At 40.8% G+C, this 15,815-nt stretch overlaps 1 protein-coding gene across 7 annotated transcripts in view; it reads left to right on the forward strand.

Moving 5' to 3' along the window:
- Positions 1–13,628: 13,628 nt before the first annotated feature.
- The window catches only part of IWS1 (interacts with SUPT6H, CTD assembly factor 1), a 52,356-nt gene continuing 50,169 nt past the window's right edge, over positions 13,629–15,815 (forward strand). For 2 of the 7 annotated variants that reach the window (XM_030324486.2, XM_032594387.1), the window contains exon 1: positions 13,629–13,951. In XM_030324486.2, the coding sequence (XP_030180346.1) occupies positions 13,918–13,951 (34 nt within the window). In that variant the 5' untranslated portion in view covers positions 13,629–13,917. The remainder of the gene's footprint in view (positions 13,952–15,815) is intronic. The other 5 variants (XR_003970737.1, XM_030324487.1, XR_003970736.1 and 2 more) reach the window with 3 other exon arrangements.

Here is a 15,815-nt window from a genome sequence, read left to right on the forward strand (position 1 = left end):
TTTCATTTCTGAGAAGAGAAGTGTTAGGATAGAGTTCTTAACCCTGGCTGGAATACTGTGTGTGTATAAAGACTAGTTTCTCTTCCCTCTGGTCCCATATCTGGGATACTCTTTCCAACCTCGCTCACAGGGGTGGCCACAGAACGAAGGTAAGTAATGCGCTCCACTTCCAGGCCCCGTGACATCCTGTGCTCTCTCTCTTCCCTCTGCTGATAACATGCAGAGCATCCAGCAGTGGATTCTGAGGCCCTAAGGAATGGTGAAGCCACAATATGGAAGGAGTCTGGGTTCCTGAATGACCGCTGGGAACAGAGTGCCACCGCCACCCCACTACTGATCCCACTGCCCATTTACAAGAGCAAGAAATACATTTTTTTGTGTCAAGCCACTGACATTTGTTATGTGTTGTTACGCTACCATAATTAAAACATGATCCCTCTCCCATCCAAATGTGCCTTTTGTCCTTTAAACACCAGCTCAAATATTCTTCCGGGAAGTTGGCCCTGACTACTATAGTTCACTCTAGGCTCTAATGTCTACAGCACTTGTTAGTCAGATCACGTGACTTACCTTTTAGCATGGATTTTTTTCAAAGTAGGGCTTCCTGATGGACTGTAAGTTTCTCAAGACAAGAATCAAATGTTAGGGTTCTTTGTATCTTCATAGGGCCTAATAAAGATAATGGGGGTACCTGGGTGGCTCGGTCGGTTGAGTGTCTGACTTCAGCTCAGGTCATGATCTCATGGTTCGTGAGTTCAAGCCCCACATCGGGCTCACTGCTGTCAGCCTGTCAGCACGGAGCCTGCTTTGGATCCTCTGTCCCCCTCTTTGGGCCCCTCCCTCGCTTGAGCTCCCCCCAAATAAATAATTATTTTTAAAAAAGATAATAACTATCACCTATATCATTTCCCAAGAAGTATTATTTACACATAAACACATTTAATCCTCATAACAACTCTATAAGATAAATACTATGATTATCCTCAACTCGTAGATGAGAAAGTTGAAGCACAGAGAGGTTAAGTAATTTGTCCAAGGTCACACAGCTAGAAAGTGACAGAGCCAGGATTAGAACCCATAAACTTGAGTAATGAATGAGCTTCCAATAGTCATACCATCTTAACTATAATTGTTCTAGGAATGTTAGCTTGTACATCCAGTTGAACCTGCTGCCTCTTCTGGGCAGGGAGCCATGGTGTCGATCCCTTCTGCTCCAGTATCTGAAGCTGGCTAGACACTGAGGAGCTGTCACTCACACCTACTGGCTGAGGGAACTGAAGACCAGTTGGAAACATATTGTGCAGGTAGGGTAGGGCAGGATTTGCTCTTGTTGCTGGCACGTGTGTGCTACCCAGCACCCTGGGGGGGGGGGGGAAATGTGAAACAGTCCATGAAAATTCACTGTGGCTTTAGATTGGTTTTGAAAAAATAACACTTTTTTTGCATAGTCCCTAAAACTAGAGATTATAACCAACCCCTAGTAACTTAAAATTTCTCTTGAATCTGCTCTTGAAATAATTATCTTTCCAGCTTTACATTTGCTGTTAAACCAAGACCCAAGAATATCAACTGTCTTCAAATAGACTATTGGAGCCGAAAGGAAGGCCGGGATCTCGAGGTGGCCTGTTGTGCAACTCTCTTACTGACCCAGTCACTCAGTCACTTGCTTGGTGGGTGTTTACTAAGGCCCTGCTCTGCAGTAAATCATCCTGGGTTTTAGGGTGTAGGGGGCTTCACACAGTCCCTATGCCTTAGTCCTTGCACAGGACAAATGGAAAGAACTTGCCAAGTAATCTTCTCTTTGTTTCTTTTAAAAAATTTTTTTTAATGTTTATTTATTTTTGACAGAGAGACAGAGCATGAGCAGGGGAGGGGCAGAGAGAGAGGGAGACAGAATCGGAAGCAGGCTCTAGGCTCCGAGCTGTCACCACAGAGCCCAGCTCGGGGCTTGAAGTCACGGACCACGAGATCACGACCTGAGCCGAAGTCAGACGCTCAACCGACTGAGCCACCCAGGTGCCCCATGTTTGTTTGTTTCTAATCAAAGAATTCCACACATCTCCCCTATGGGCTGGACTTAGTGATTTGCTTCCAAATAATAAAGAATGGAAAACGAGAAATAGTAACTAAACATTAGAGAGACTTAGAAGATACCACCTTAGCTCCAAGTGTTATAGGCTGAAAGGTGTGCCCCCAGATTTCATGTGGAAGCTCTATCCTCCCAATACCTCACAATGTGCTGTATTTGGAAAGATGGCCTTTAAAAGAGGTAATTACGGAGAAATGAGGTCATTAGGGTGGTCCTAATCCAAACTAACCAAAGTCCTTATAAGAAAAGGTGAGGTCACAGAAATACACAAAAGAAAGACCATGTGAAGACAGAGGGAGAAGGTGGCCATCTAGAAGCCAGGGAGAGAATTCTGCGGCCACATTGACCTTGGATCCAGAACTGTGAGGAAACAAATCCCTGTTGGTTAAGCTGCCCAGTGTGTGTTATTCATCACAGCAGCCCCAGCAGACTAATTTTTCCTCATCTACGAAGTGACCAAGTTTAGCATCACTTGCATTAAGTCGTCCCTAGGCTGTGATAAGAAGGGTGCTTTACTGTGTGGTATTCTTGCCCAAAGCCTCAACCCCAGTCTAATCATGAGAAAGACATCAGGCAAACCAAACTGAGGGACATCCTACCAAACACCTGACCAGGATGCCTCAGAACTGCCAAGATCATGAAAGACAAGGGAAATTCAAGAAACTGTCACAGACCAGAGGAGACTAAGGAGACATGACAATTAAATGCAATGTGGTGTACTGGAAGGGGTGCTGGGACAGAAAAAGGACATGTGTAGAAACAGTTGAAATCTAAATACAATCTATGGTTTTGTTAATCGTATGTGCCAGCGTTGGTTTTTTGATTTTGACAAATGTGATGATAACCAGTAATGTCAGATGTTAATACCAAGGACTCTGGGCAAGGGATATATGAATCTATGCCACTTTGGCAAATTTTCTGTAGTTCTAAAATCATTCCAAAATTAAAAGTATTAAAAACCAAAGACTCCAGTTGAGACCCTGTTTTCAATTCTTTGGGTTGTATACCAAGAAGTGGAATTGTTGGGTCATACGGTAATCTTATATTTAACGTTTTGAGGAACAGCCAAACCTTTTCACAATGGCTGTACAATTTTACATTCCCATGAACAACTGTATGATTTCAATTTCTTTGCATCCTCAACACTTGTTAGTTTCCATTATTTTGGTTATGGGTATTCTAGTTGGTGTGAAGTGGTATCCTATTGTGGCTTTGACTTGCATGTTTTAAAAATGACTAATGATGCTGAGCACCTTTCTGTGTGCTTTTTAGCCACTCATATATCTTCTTTGGAAAAATGTCTATTCAAGGCCTTTGCCTATATTTAAAATTGGGTGTTTTCCCTCTTGTTACTGAGTTGTAGAAGTTCTTCATGTATTCCAAATATTAAAAGCCCTTATCAGATTTGCAAAAGCATTCTTCCATTCTGTGGGTTGCCTTTTCATTCCCCCGACAGTGATCCTTTGATGCACAGAAGGTTTTAGTTTAAAGGAAGTCCACTTTATGTATTTTTAATTTTGTTACCTTTGCTTTTGGTGTCATATTCAAGAAACCATTGCTAAATTCAAGGTCATGTAGATTTGCTTCTAAGTTTTTTTTTTCTGAAAGTCTTATGGCTCTAGCTCTTATATGTAGGTCTCTGATCCTTTTTAATTTTTGCATAAGGTGTAAGATAAAGGTCCAGCTTCATTTTTTTTGTATGTGGATATCCAGTTTTCCCAACACTGTTTATTAAAGAGACTGTTCTTTTCCCATTGAATGGTCTTGGCGCCCTTGTCAAAAATCAGTTGACCATAGGGACACCTGGGTAGCTCAGTTGGTTAAGCATCCAACTTCTGCTCAGGTCATGATCTCACAAGTCGTGGGTTCAAGCCCCGTGTTGGGCTCTGTTCTGACAGTGTGAAGTTTGGAGCCTGCTTCAGATTCTGTGTCTCCCTTTTCTCTCTCTGCCCCTCCCCAGCTCATTCTCTCTCTCTCTCTCTCTCTCTCTTTCTCTCTCAAAAATAAATAAATATACAAAAATTTTTAAAAAATCAGTTGACCATAGATGTGAAGGTTTATCTCTGGACTCTTTATTCTATTGGCCTATATGTCAATCTTTATGCCAATGCTATACTGTTTTGATAATGTAGCTTTGTAGTAAATTTTGAAATTAGAAGTGTGAATCCTCCAATTTTGTTCTTTTTTTTTTTAATTTTTTTTTCAACGTTTATTTATTTTTGGGACAGAGAGAGACAGAGCATGAACAGGGGAGGGGCAGAGAGAGAGAGGGAGACACAGAATCGGAAACAGGCTCCAGGCTCTGAGCCATCAGCCCAGAGCCCGATGCGGGGCTCGAACTCACGGAGCGCGAGATCGTGACCTGGCTGAAGTCGGACGCTTAACCGACTGCGCCACCCAGGCGCCCCTCCAATTTTGTTCTTATTCAAGATTATTTTGACTCTTCAGGAGTTCCTTGAAATTCCATATGAATTTTTGGATGGGTTTTTCCATTTCTGCAAAATAAAAATGCCATTGAGATTTGATAGGGATTACATGGAGTATGCATTTTGGGTAGTATCACCATCTTAACAATATTAAGTCTTCTGATCCATGAATATTAGATACCTTTTCATTTATTTATATCTTCTTTTATTGCTTTTGGCAATGTTTTATAGTTCTCAGTGCACAAGTCTTGCCAATCTTTGGTTAAATTTATTCCTAAGTACCTAATTCTTTTTGACACTATTGTAAATGGGTTGTTTTCTTAATTTTCTTTCTTTTCTTCTTTTTCATGACTAGTGTACATAAGTGAAACTAATGTTTGTGTTTTGTTTATGTCTTCTGCAACTTTGCTATCCATAGTAGCATTATTCACAGTAGCCAAAAGGTGGAAACTATTCAAGTGTCCACTAGCAGAATGGATTTTTTTTTTATTTTTTATTATATGAAATTTATTGTCAAATTAGTTTCCATAAGAATGGATTTTTTTAATGTGGTATAGACATACAGTCGAATATTATTTATCCATAAAAAAAAATGAAGTCCTGACACATGTGACAACACTGATGAGCCTTGAAAATATGCTAAGTGAAATAAGCCAGATACAAAAGGCAAAATACTGTATGATTCTACTTATATGGAACATATAGAATGACCAAATTCACTGAGAAAGAAAGGTTAGAAGTTACCAGGGCCTGTGGGGGAGGGAAAATGGGGAACTACTGCTTAATGGATACAGAGTTTCTGTTTGGAGTGATGAAAACATTTGGAAATACATAGGGGTGATGGTTACATAACTTTGTGAATGTAATTAATACCACTCAACTGTGCACTTAAAAATGGCTTAAAAGACAAGTTTTATGTTATATGTATTTTACCACAATTTTAAAGAATAGTAAAAAAAAAAAAAAAAAAAAAAAAAAAAAAAAAGGCGGCTATGAAAGTCACTTGGTTCAACCATGGTTCCAAAGCTGAATTCCTTTATGACCACTGGCAGTCTCTGCTTACACACTTTCAGTGATGTGAAGCTCACCACAAAAGAACCCCAAACCCAAACCCAAACCAAACCAAACTGAAACAAAACAAAAACAGAGAATTTTTTTGTAACTTGAATAATTCTTCAGTCACACACGCATAATTATGTATTGAAGTGGGGTTTTGCTCAGGGAAGGGCACACATGTATGGTTTCTACACAAGGTGAGACCAGATGAGTCCATGAAGACCTCTTTGCTTGGATCATCGGGATTGAAAATGAAGCCCAATCATAGCAAATTGACCTGGGTAGCTGCCACACCATGGGCAAGTGAGGACTGGAACGTCTAGCTTTCAAATTATGGGCTGTAACCTATGAGTGGGCTGTATCATTTGATATGACATGACAAAATTAAATAGAATCAACTAGAAGTTATCACATGGACCAAAACTAAGCATTATGTGTTATAAAAAACTTGACAGCTTTTTCCCATCCTCTTTCCTGGCCCCCCCCTCCCCCCGACAGACAACTGGTACATTGTTTCTTATAGAATTTTCAAATTTTTAAAATATACTTAGAAGCGACAACAAACATATGTTATCCTCCCTTTGTCACAAAAGATGGGATTCACTGTTCTGCATTTTGCATTTTTTTTCACTGAATCCAGTTTAGAAAATTTTTTATAGCAGTACATAAGGGAGTTTCCTCATTTTTTGTTATAGCTACATAATATTCCATTGTATAAGTATATCATAATTTTGTGATCGTTCCTTTTTGGATATTTAGGTTATCTCCAAAATTTTGCAAGTAGTGCTGCAATTTTTGTAGATATGTAACTTGTACATGGTTAAGTATATTTGTAGGATACATTTGCTGAGGCATATGCATTTGTAATTTTTATAAACATTTCCAAACTGCCTTCTGTAGAGGGCTGTACAAATATATTCCTACAGCACCTGATGAAAGGGCCTCTTTCTCTATGGTCTCATCAATAGAATGTTAATCAGATTTTTGTAATCTGAGAAGTAAAAAATAATATCTCAATATGCTTTATTTGCTTTTATCTTATTTTGCTTTTATCTTATTTTAGGGTGAATATCTTTTCATGTATCTTAGAGCCACTAATCTTCTGTGAATTGTCATTATTTACCCATTTGTCTATTATTAGTCTTCCTATTGATTTCTCTTATAATCTCTTAGGGACATTAGCCCTTGGTCTCTAATATTAGTTGAAAAAAAATTCTTTTCTTAATCATTTATATTTTGATTGGGCTAATGGTGTGTTGTTTTTGCCATGTGCACATTTTAATTTTTATTAAATTTAACTTTATTAAATTTAAATTTATTAAATTAAACTTCTTTTAAGTTTTTATTTTAATATAGTCAAATGTTACCATTTTTTATGGCTTTTGGCCTTTCAATCTTTGTTGGAAAGTCATTTTCTGTTCATATTTACTAAGGAATTGTTAGGTTGGGTTTTTGTTTGCTGTTTTAGTTGTCCACATAAATAAAGTTATACCATTTATAGCATTTTATGAGTATTTTTTTACTTAATATAATGTGGATATCCACGTGAGAGCTAAAGATTCACTTCAATTATATTAGTGGCCATGTGGTAAGCCATGGTACGGTGTTTAGTGATTCATTATCCGCTATTAATGAGCTTTCAAGTGAGTCTCTGTTTTCTTTTTTTTTCTTTTTCTTTTTTTATTTTTTTTCCAATATATGAAGTTTATTGTCAAATTGGTTTCCATACAACACCCAGTGCTCATCCCAAAAGGTGCCCTCCTCAATACCCATCACCCACCCCCATCAACCCTCAGTTTGTTCTCAGTTTTTAACAGTCTCTTATGCTTTGGCTCTCTCCCACTCTAACCTCTTTTTTTTTTTTTTTTTCTGTTTCCGTTAAGTTTCTCAGGATCCACATAAGAGTGAAAACATATGGTATCTGTCTTTCTCTGTATGGCTTATTTCACTTAGCATACATAACACTCTCCAGTTCCATCCATGTTGCTACAAAGGGCCATATTTCATTCTTTCTCATTGCCACGTAGTACTCCATTGTGTATATAAACCACAATTTCTTTATCCATTCATCAGTTGATGGACGTTTAGGCTCTTTCCATAATTTGGCTATTGTTGAGAGTGCTGCTATAAACATTGGGGTACAAGTGCCCTTATGCATCAGTACTCCTGTATCCCTTGGGTAAATTCCTAGCAGTGCTATTGCTGGGTCATAGGGTAGGTCTATTTTTAATTTTTTGAGGAACCTCCACACTGTTTTCCAGAGTGGCTGCACCAATTTGCATTCCCACCAACAGTGCAAGAGGGTTCCCGTTTCTCCACATCCTCTCCAGCATCTATAGTCTCCTGATTTGTTCATTTTGGCCACTCTGACTGGCGTGAGTTGATATCTGAGTGTGGTTTTGATTTGTATTTCCGTGATGAGGAGAGACGTTGAGCATCTTTTCATGTGCCTGTTGGCCATCCGGATGTCTTCTTTAGAGAAGTGTCTATTCATGTTTTCTGCCCATTTCTTCACTGGGTTATTTGTTTTTCGGGTGTGGAGTTTGGTGAGCTCTTTGTAGATTTTGGATACTAGCCCTTTGTCCGATATGTCATTTGTAAATATCTTTTCCCATTCCGTTGGTTGCCTTTTAGTTTTGTTGGTTGTTTCCTTTGCTGTGCAGAACCTTTTTATCTTCATGAGGTCCCAATAGTTCATTTTTGCTTTTAATTCCCTTGCCTTTGGGGATGTGTCAAGTAAGAAATTGCTACGGCTGAGGTCAGGGAGGTCTTTTCCTGCTTTCTCCTCTAGGGTTTTGATGGTTTCCTGTCTCACATTCAGGTCCTTTATCCATTTTGAGTTTATTTTTGTGAATGGTGTGAGAAAGTGGTCTAGTTTCAATCTTCTGCATGTTGCTGTCCAGTTCTCCCAGCACCATTTGTTAAAGAGACTGTCTTTTTTCCATTGGATATTCTTTCCTGCTTTGTCAAAGATTAGTTGGCCATACGTTTGTGGGTCTAGTTCTGGGGTTTCTATTCTATTCCATTGGTCTATGTGTCTGTTTTTGTGCCAATACCATGCTGTCTTGATGATGACAGCTTTGTAGTAGAGGCTAAAGTCTGGGATTGTGATGCCTCCTGCTTTGGTCTTTTTCTTCAAAATTACTTCGGCTATTCGGGGCCTTTTGTGGTTCCGTATGAATTTTAGGATTGCTTGTTCTAGTTTCGAGAAGAATGCTGGTACAATTTTGATTGGGATTGCATTGAATGTGTAGATAGCTTTGGGTAGTATTGACATTTTGACAATATTTATTCTTCCAATCCATGAGCATGGAATGTTTTTCCATTTCTTTATATCTTCTTCAATTTCCTTCATAAGCTTTCTATAGTTTTCAGCATACAGATCTTTTACATCTGTGGTTAGATTTATTCCTAGGTATTTTATGCTTCTTGGTGCAATTGTGAATGGGATCATTTTCTTTATTTGTCTTTCTGTTGCTTCATTATTAGTGTATAAGAATGCAACTGATTTCTGTACATTGATTTTGTATCCTGCAACTTTGCTGAATTCATGTATCAGTTCTAGCAGACTTCTGGTGGAGTCTATCGGATTTTCCATGTATAGTATCATGTCATCTGCAAAAAGTGAAAGCTTGACTTCATCTTTGCCAATTTTGATGCCTTTGATTTCCTTTTGTTGTCTGATTGCTGATGCTAGAACTTCCAACACCATGTTAAACAACAGCGGTGAGAGACACATCCCTGTCGTGTTCCTGATCTCAGGGAAAAAGCTCTCAGTTTTTTCCCATTGAGGATGATGTTAGCTGTGGGCTTTTCATAAATGGCTTTTATGATCTTTAAGTATGTTCCTTCTATCCCGACTTACTCGAGGGTTTTTATTAAGAAAGGGTGCTGAATTTTGTCAAAGACCTTTTCTGCATCGATTGACAGGATCATATGGTTCTTATCTTTTCTTTTATTAATGTGATGTATCACAATGATTGATTTGTGAATGTTGAACCAGCCCTGCATCCCAGGAATGAATCCCACTTGATCATGGTGAATAATTCTTTTTATATGCTGTTGAATTCGATTTGCTAGTATCTTATTGAGAATTTTTGCATCCATATTCATCAGGGATATTGGCCTGTAGTTCTCTTTTTTTACTGGGTTTCTGTCTGGTTTAGGAATCAAAGTAATACTGGCTTCATAGAATGAGTCTGGAAGTTTTCCTTCCCTTTCTATTTCTTGGAATAGCTTGAGAAGGATAGGTATTATCTCTGCTTTAAATGTCTGGTAGAACTCCCCTGGGAAGCCATCTGGTCCTGGACTCTTATTTGTTGGAAGATTTTTGATGACTGATTCAATTTATTCGCTGGTTATGGGTCTGTTCAAGCTTTCTATTTCCTCCTGATTGAGTTTTGGAACCGTGTGGGTGTTTAGGAATTTGTCCATTTCTTCCAGGTTGTCCAGTTTGTTGGCATATAATTTTTCATAGTATTCCCTGATAATTGCTTGTATCTCTGAGGGATTGGTTGTAATAATTCCATTTTCATTCATGATTTTATCTATTTGGGTCATCTCCCTTTTGTTTTTGAGAAGCCTGGCTAGAGGTTTATCAGTTTGTTTATTTTTTCAAAAAACCAACTCTTGGTTTCATTGATCTGCTCTACAGTTTTTTTAGATTCTATATTGTTTATTTCTGCTCTGATCTTTATTATTTCTCTTCCGCTGGATTTAGGCTGTCTTTGCTCTTCTGCTTCTATTTCCTTTAGGTGTGCTGTTAGATTTTGTATTTGGGATTTTTCTTGTTTCTTGAGATGAGTCTCTGTTTTCAGTATTACAAACAAAGGGGCGGGACAAACCTTAGGTGTGTCCCGGTGAGTTGCGAGGCTGGAATGTGAGAGAAGGACCACAGGGCCAGGTGTGGAGGCTTAGGATGTATTCCTTCCATTGGTTTTTGCACTAGTGGGGGCCCCCTAGCGGCTCAAGCGCAAGGAGGATGGTCAGACGTGGGGACCTGGCTTCTCCGACATAGAACGATAAAACTAAGGGGCCTTGAAATCTTCTGATTCAACACTCTCATCTGACACATGAGGAAACTGAGACTCAAAGGGGGCTCAGCAAGCACAATAAGCCCAGAGCTTGCCCCAGAACCCAGATCTCTGAGCCCCGGTTCGCAGCTCTGCCAGTGTCAAGCCACTTCATATATGGTGTAACCTCACTCCCGGAAACGTGTGGCAAGTTACAGTTGTCTCAAAAGCCTGACCGAATAAATCTTGCATGTACTTAGTGTCTCTAGGTTATCATCCAAGGAAAAGAGTGGACTGCTGCAAGCCCTTCCTCCCTTCATCTCTTCTCTGTCCTTAGTATCTTTTGTGGGAGAAACAGCCTCCCTTTTGGGTGCATCTCCCCCCCCCCCCACCCCACCAGCATGGACCAACCATGATGGGGCTGGAGTGGGGCCTGGGGATTGGAGAAACACCAGCCCTTAAAAGGCAAGACAGCCAAAACTCAGAAAGGCACATCTGTGTTGCTCTAGCATTTCTCTATCAGGGGGCCCTAAGGGACAGCCAGCTGGTGAAAAGGCTCTGGGAAACTCTCCTGGACCTGTGTTTACATTGACAAGCACACAGCTTTAACTAAACCTCTGTTTATTTAGTTCAAAAGGTTTGTCCTGTCTTACTAACTACGGTATTGGCTTCCTGAGTACAAAAACTAGATCTGATACTTCTTTGTAGCCTTCTGGGTCTCAGCACATTGCTGCACGTTCAGTCAGCTTCTGTCTCTCTCCAAACCACTGGGGCAGATAGAATCTTTATGTCAAAATTCAGTAATTATTCTCACTTGGCAATGAGAAAGAATGAAATCTGGCCATTTGCAGCAATGTGGATGGAGCTGGAGGGTATTATGCTAAGTGAAATAAGTCAGGCAGAGAAAGACAGACACCATATGTTTTCACTCATATGTGGATCCTGAGAAACTTAACAGAAGACCAGGGGCGGGGGGGGGGGGGGGAGGGGGAAAAAAAGTTACAGAGAGGGAGGGAGGCAAACCATAAGAGACTCTTAAATACTGAGAACAAACTGAGGGTTGATAGGGGGTGGGGGAAAGGGGAAAGTGGGTGATGGGCACTGAGGAGGGCACCTGTTGGGATGAGCACTGGGTGCTGTATGGAAACCAATTTGAAAGTAAATTATATTTAATATAAAAAATAAATAAAATTCACTAATTATTCTCCTGCAATTGCATTGTTTAGTCCAATCAGTTTAATGGCTGTTGGTCTTGTCCCTCCAGTGAAATTATAAGCTCTTTACAGCAGGATTTGCATTGGGTTCCCTTCCACTGAAACTTCCTAATCATCTTGCTTTATTTACACAGGTACAATCTCACCCATTCTCACCTGCTCTCTTCCAAAGAGAGCCTAGATTCTGGGGTCTCCTCTATGAGAGGAAGGAAAGTTAATATTTTAATCTTATACCTTTGGTTTAATCTTATACCTTATACCTTTGTTAATTTCTTATTCTGATTCTCATAAAAGCCTGAGAAAACGTCATTCCCACAGTTGGGGGCAGACTTAGATTTCAAAGCTGTTTCTATTACCCAGGGAAAGGGATGAACTCTTACAAGAAAATAAGAATTTCTAGGGAGAAACCACCCCTCTCTCTTCCTTCCCTTTCCATGTCCATTTCTGGAGCCTAGAACTGGGTTCTGCCAGCATCCTCTTACTGGCTAACAAAGGGTTCAAGGATTATCAAAGCAGGAATGTGTCGTGAGTAAGAGTACTTTGAGCACTTATAGCAGAGCTGGCATGGGAGAATCCACATCTCTCAAGCCCAGGGTAGGAGATGGACTTTCCAGGGCACCACATGAGGCCTTACAACAAGCTAGGCATACCTAGAAATCCAGTCTAAGATGTATGCTTTGCTAACAAAAGATCCAATGTATGCAGGTCTACACCTTCTGGGGAATCTTTGCTTACCTGTACTGGCCCTCTTCTAATCAAAAGGCAGGAACATTCTCTGCTTTGTCTAAGGCAAAAACAAACAGGGAAATGGATTTTATTCAGATTGTGATAGGGAGAGCACTCCAGATATGAAAATCACAATGTCTACACAGGTTGTTTCTGCCTTAGATTTTCATAGGAAGAAAAGTGGGATGATGTATACTTGAGATTGATTTATAAGCAGAAGTTCCAGTCAGGTGAACAGAAAAGTGCTTATCTCTGTGTCTAGGTAGTTTCAGGGGGAAGGGCAGAATTCTAATCTCAGCAAAATATTCATGAAACAGAGAACAGGAAGTTGCGGGGTCTGAGTCTGACCTTATGAGTAGGCTCAGACAAAAGGGGAGGTCTTTACCTGGCCTTGTCAAAGGTGAACAAAGGGTCAGGAAAGAGTGGAGCGTGAGTTTTATCTAGGTCATAGGCAGAAGAGTGGTTCTTCACAGTAAGCGGTTGCGAGATAACTGATAAGTCAGGAAGTTTCTTAACCATTGCTATTCACCAAGGGCATGGGACTCAAGTAAAGTTTTAACAATGTCTTTTATCAGGGGACCTATCTGGAAGCAAAAACTTGTACTTCCTATTGTTGACCAAATGGCTTCTTAAGACGGAAACTGAGTCGTTAAAGATACAAGAAAGGAAAAAAAAAGATGCCTTGCAAGTCGGCCCTTTCAATCACGGCAGTTAGTAACGCACCAGAGCTCCCTAGGCTTTGAACTACAAGTCCCAGAAAGCAACGTGCCACTTCCTTCCCGTACTAAGGGCGGGAATCAAGCGCCTCGCTGCATGACGGGAACCCTGATTATTTGGCCGTAGGATGCAGATGTAATTGTAGCGTGTCTTCATTTTCCAAAAGCGTAACTCAGAAGATCCTGAACCAAGGCGCGCGAAAAGAGAACCAATAAAGTAACATTAACATCTCCGCGGGGGACAGACCCGATCCCTCTAAAGGAAGGTATTTAACTGAAGCCAGAGCGCCCGCTCAATTTACCCAGGAGTCTCCTTTCCGGCCACGCTGTGCGTCATTACCGTTGCGTCTTTTCATTGGCCAGATGGCAGGGGACGACGCCTGCGCGCTGCATCCCTTTGAGGGTCGTGGGCAGACGCCATTTTGGCCCCAGAGGTGTTTCTGGGAAGTAGATCGCCGAACCGCACGCCTGCTGGCCTGCCGGGTGCGGCCTCTTGTGTCGCGGCTTTTAGTGTTTGCGACTGCTGCTGCTGCGGTTTTATTCTCCTCATCCTCGAAACCGTCTAGTCGAGCGGGAGCCTCTGAGCACTGGGCCGCGCCATTGGGGTTCACACCGCCAGGAAGGAGGTGACGGGGGCGGCGCGGGGCGCGGACACTCCCCGCCGAGAGCCCGCCTGCCATGGATTCGGAATATTACAGCGGCGACCAGTCAGGTGGGGCAGGGACTTGGGGGACAGGGCTGGGGGGTCGAAGTGGTTATTCCGCGGGGCTTGATCTCTCACCCCCGTGGGGTAGGGGAGGGAGGCCCTGGAGAGGTTCCCTCCCCGACGGAGCCCTCCGAGGACAGTGAGGTGAAGCTCAAAGAGCCCGTCGGTCTGCTGCGACCCCGAAGTTAGAACCTTGGAGAGGGGATTCTAGACGGAGAGCCGTCTTCTGAATCGGCGAAGGTTTTTGCTGAAACTGGGAAGCTACTTTCATACAAAAACCGCTTCTGTGTGCCTATCCTAGGGAAGGTCTCTCCTGTTAGGGGATTTTTTTTTTCTTTTTTTCGGGAGTTGCGAGCGTCTTGCGAGAATTGAAGGGAGCGGTTCGTTGGGGGGTGCGGGATCTTTCCTAGACTTCTCACTTGGAGTTAGGGCTAGCTTAATCTCGCTTGCAACATTGGTTTCCAAGTAAGGAAAACGTAAGACCTTTGTTTGAGTTGTATAAGTATTTTAGGGTCAGGCGTGTACGACTGGCACTCACTGGTGATTTTGTGCCTTTACTTCACTTGAGATCTTTCCTCTTTGTCCTCACTTAAGTTTGATCTCCTTCCTCGTCCTGTTTATTCGGTAAACACTGGGCACCCCCTTTGCTAACACTGTGCTAGGCACCGGAGATCGAAAGACAAATAAGGCAGTTATCTAGTGGGGAAGAACGTTATGTTTCCTTTCACTTTGCATCCAGGTTCCATTAGGTATTCTCTGTCAGGAGTGCCTGAATATCTAAATGTTAATAATCTCTTTTCTGTTTCGAGTTCGCTTCGATTCCATACGTATGATAGCGAATAGTAGTAGGACTACAAACGCGTTTCCAGGCATGCACTGCTGTTTTGCCTAAAATGTTTGCCTGGTGTTTTCAGTTCGTTCTAAATTACTTTTAAATTATTTTTCAAGTAAGGAAGTACATGTAATACATGTATATGAACTAAGTGCTATAGAAGACTTGAAAAAAATTAACAGTTCCCTGATTTTTCATACTTTAAAAAATATTTATAATATTTATCTCCATATTCTTAACTTATGCTCTTTCTTGTTGCATCATTTTTAGGTATTGCATAATGATTTCTTATTGTGCTAGGACAGGATTTTAGCCTCTTATGTGCCCTCTTCCCCACACTCTCACTAGTGTAGCATAATTGTTCGTTACATTTCAGAATTATTGTTTGTAATTTGACTGTAAATATTCTTTACTCCTTAGCCAAGTAGAGTAGCTCATTAGTACGATAGTGATTTCATTCTTATACAACTTTTTTGGTTTTCCTGTAGTTGACTGTTTCATTTTTAAAGTTTTGTTTATTTTTATTAAACTTCTAACCGAGTCTTCCCATATTCTCCAACAGCCCTAAATCCCTCTCACAATACAATTTTACTTTGTTTTTAATGTATTGGGTAAAGGTAGGTAGCAACTCATTTTTACCATTTTGCAATAGCACAGTGTATGCGTTACTTTAAGGAGTTTATACTGTTTCTGTACTGGAGTTCCTTGTGCTCTTCATTCATAAATAAATATTTACTGTACTGTACCAGGCAGTGTTCTGGGCTCCAGGGATTCAGCAGTGAACCAAAATCCTTGCTCTTTTGGCCCTTTCATTCAAGTGAGGAAAGACCCACATTAAATAAAATAACTTGGTAAGTCGTGTAGTACATTAGAAGGTGGTAAGTAAGGGCTGTGGAGAGAATAGAGTCAGTTTTTAACATAAAGTTGAAATAGTCAAAGAGCACACTATTTAGAGGTTGTTGATTTGGCCCTTAGTGATGTTTCTTCAGCCTCACGTTTCTTTTATGACGTATTTTCTGCCACATGCGTCACAATACA

This window comes from Lynx canadensis, chromosome C1 (assembly GCF_007474595.2).
Source record: "Lynx canadensis isolate LIC74 chromosome C1, mLynCan4.pri.v2, whole genome shotgun sequence".
Classification (NCBI taxonomy): Eukaryota; Metazoa; Chordata; class Mammalia; order Carnivora; family Felidae; genus Lynx; species Lynx canadensis.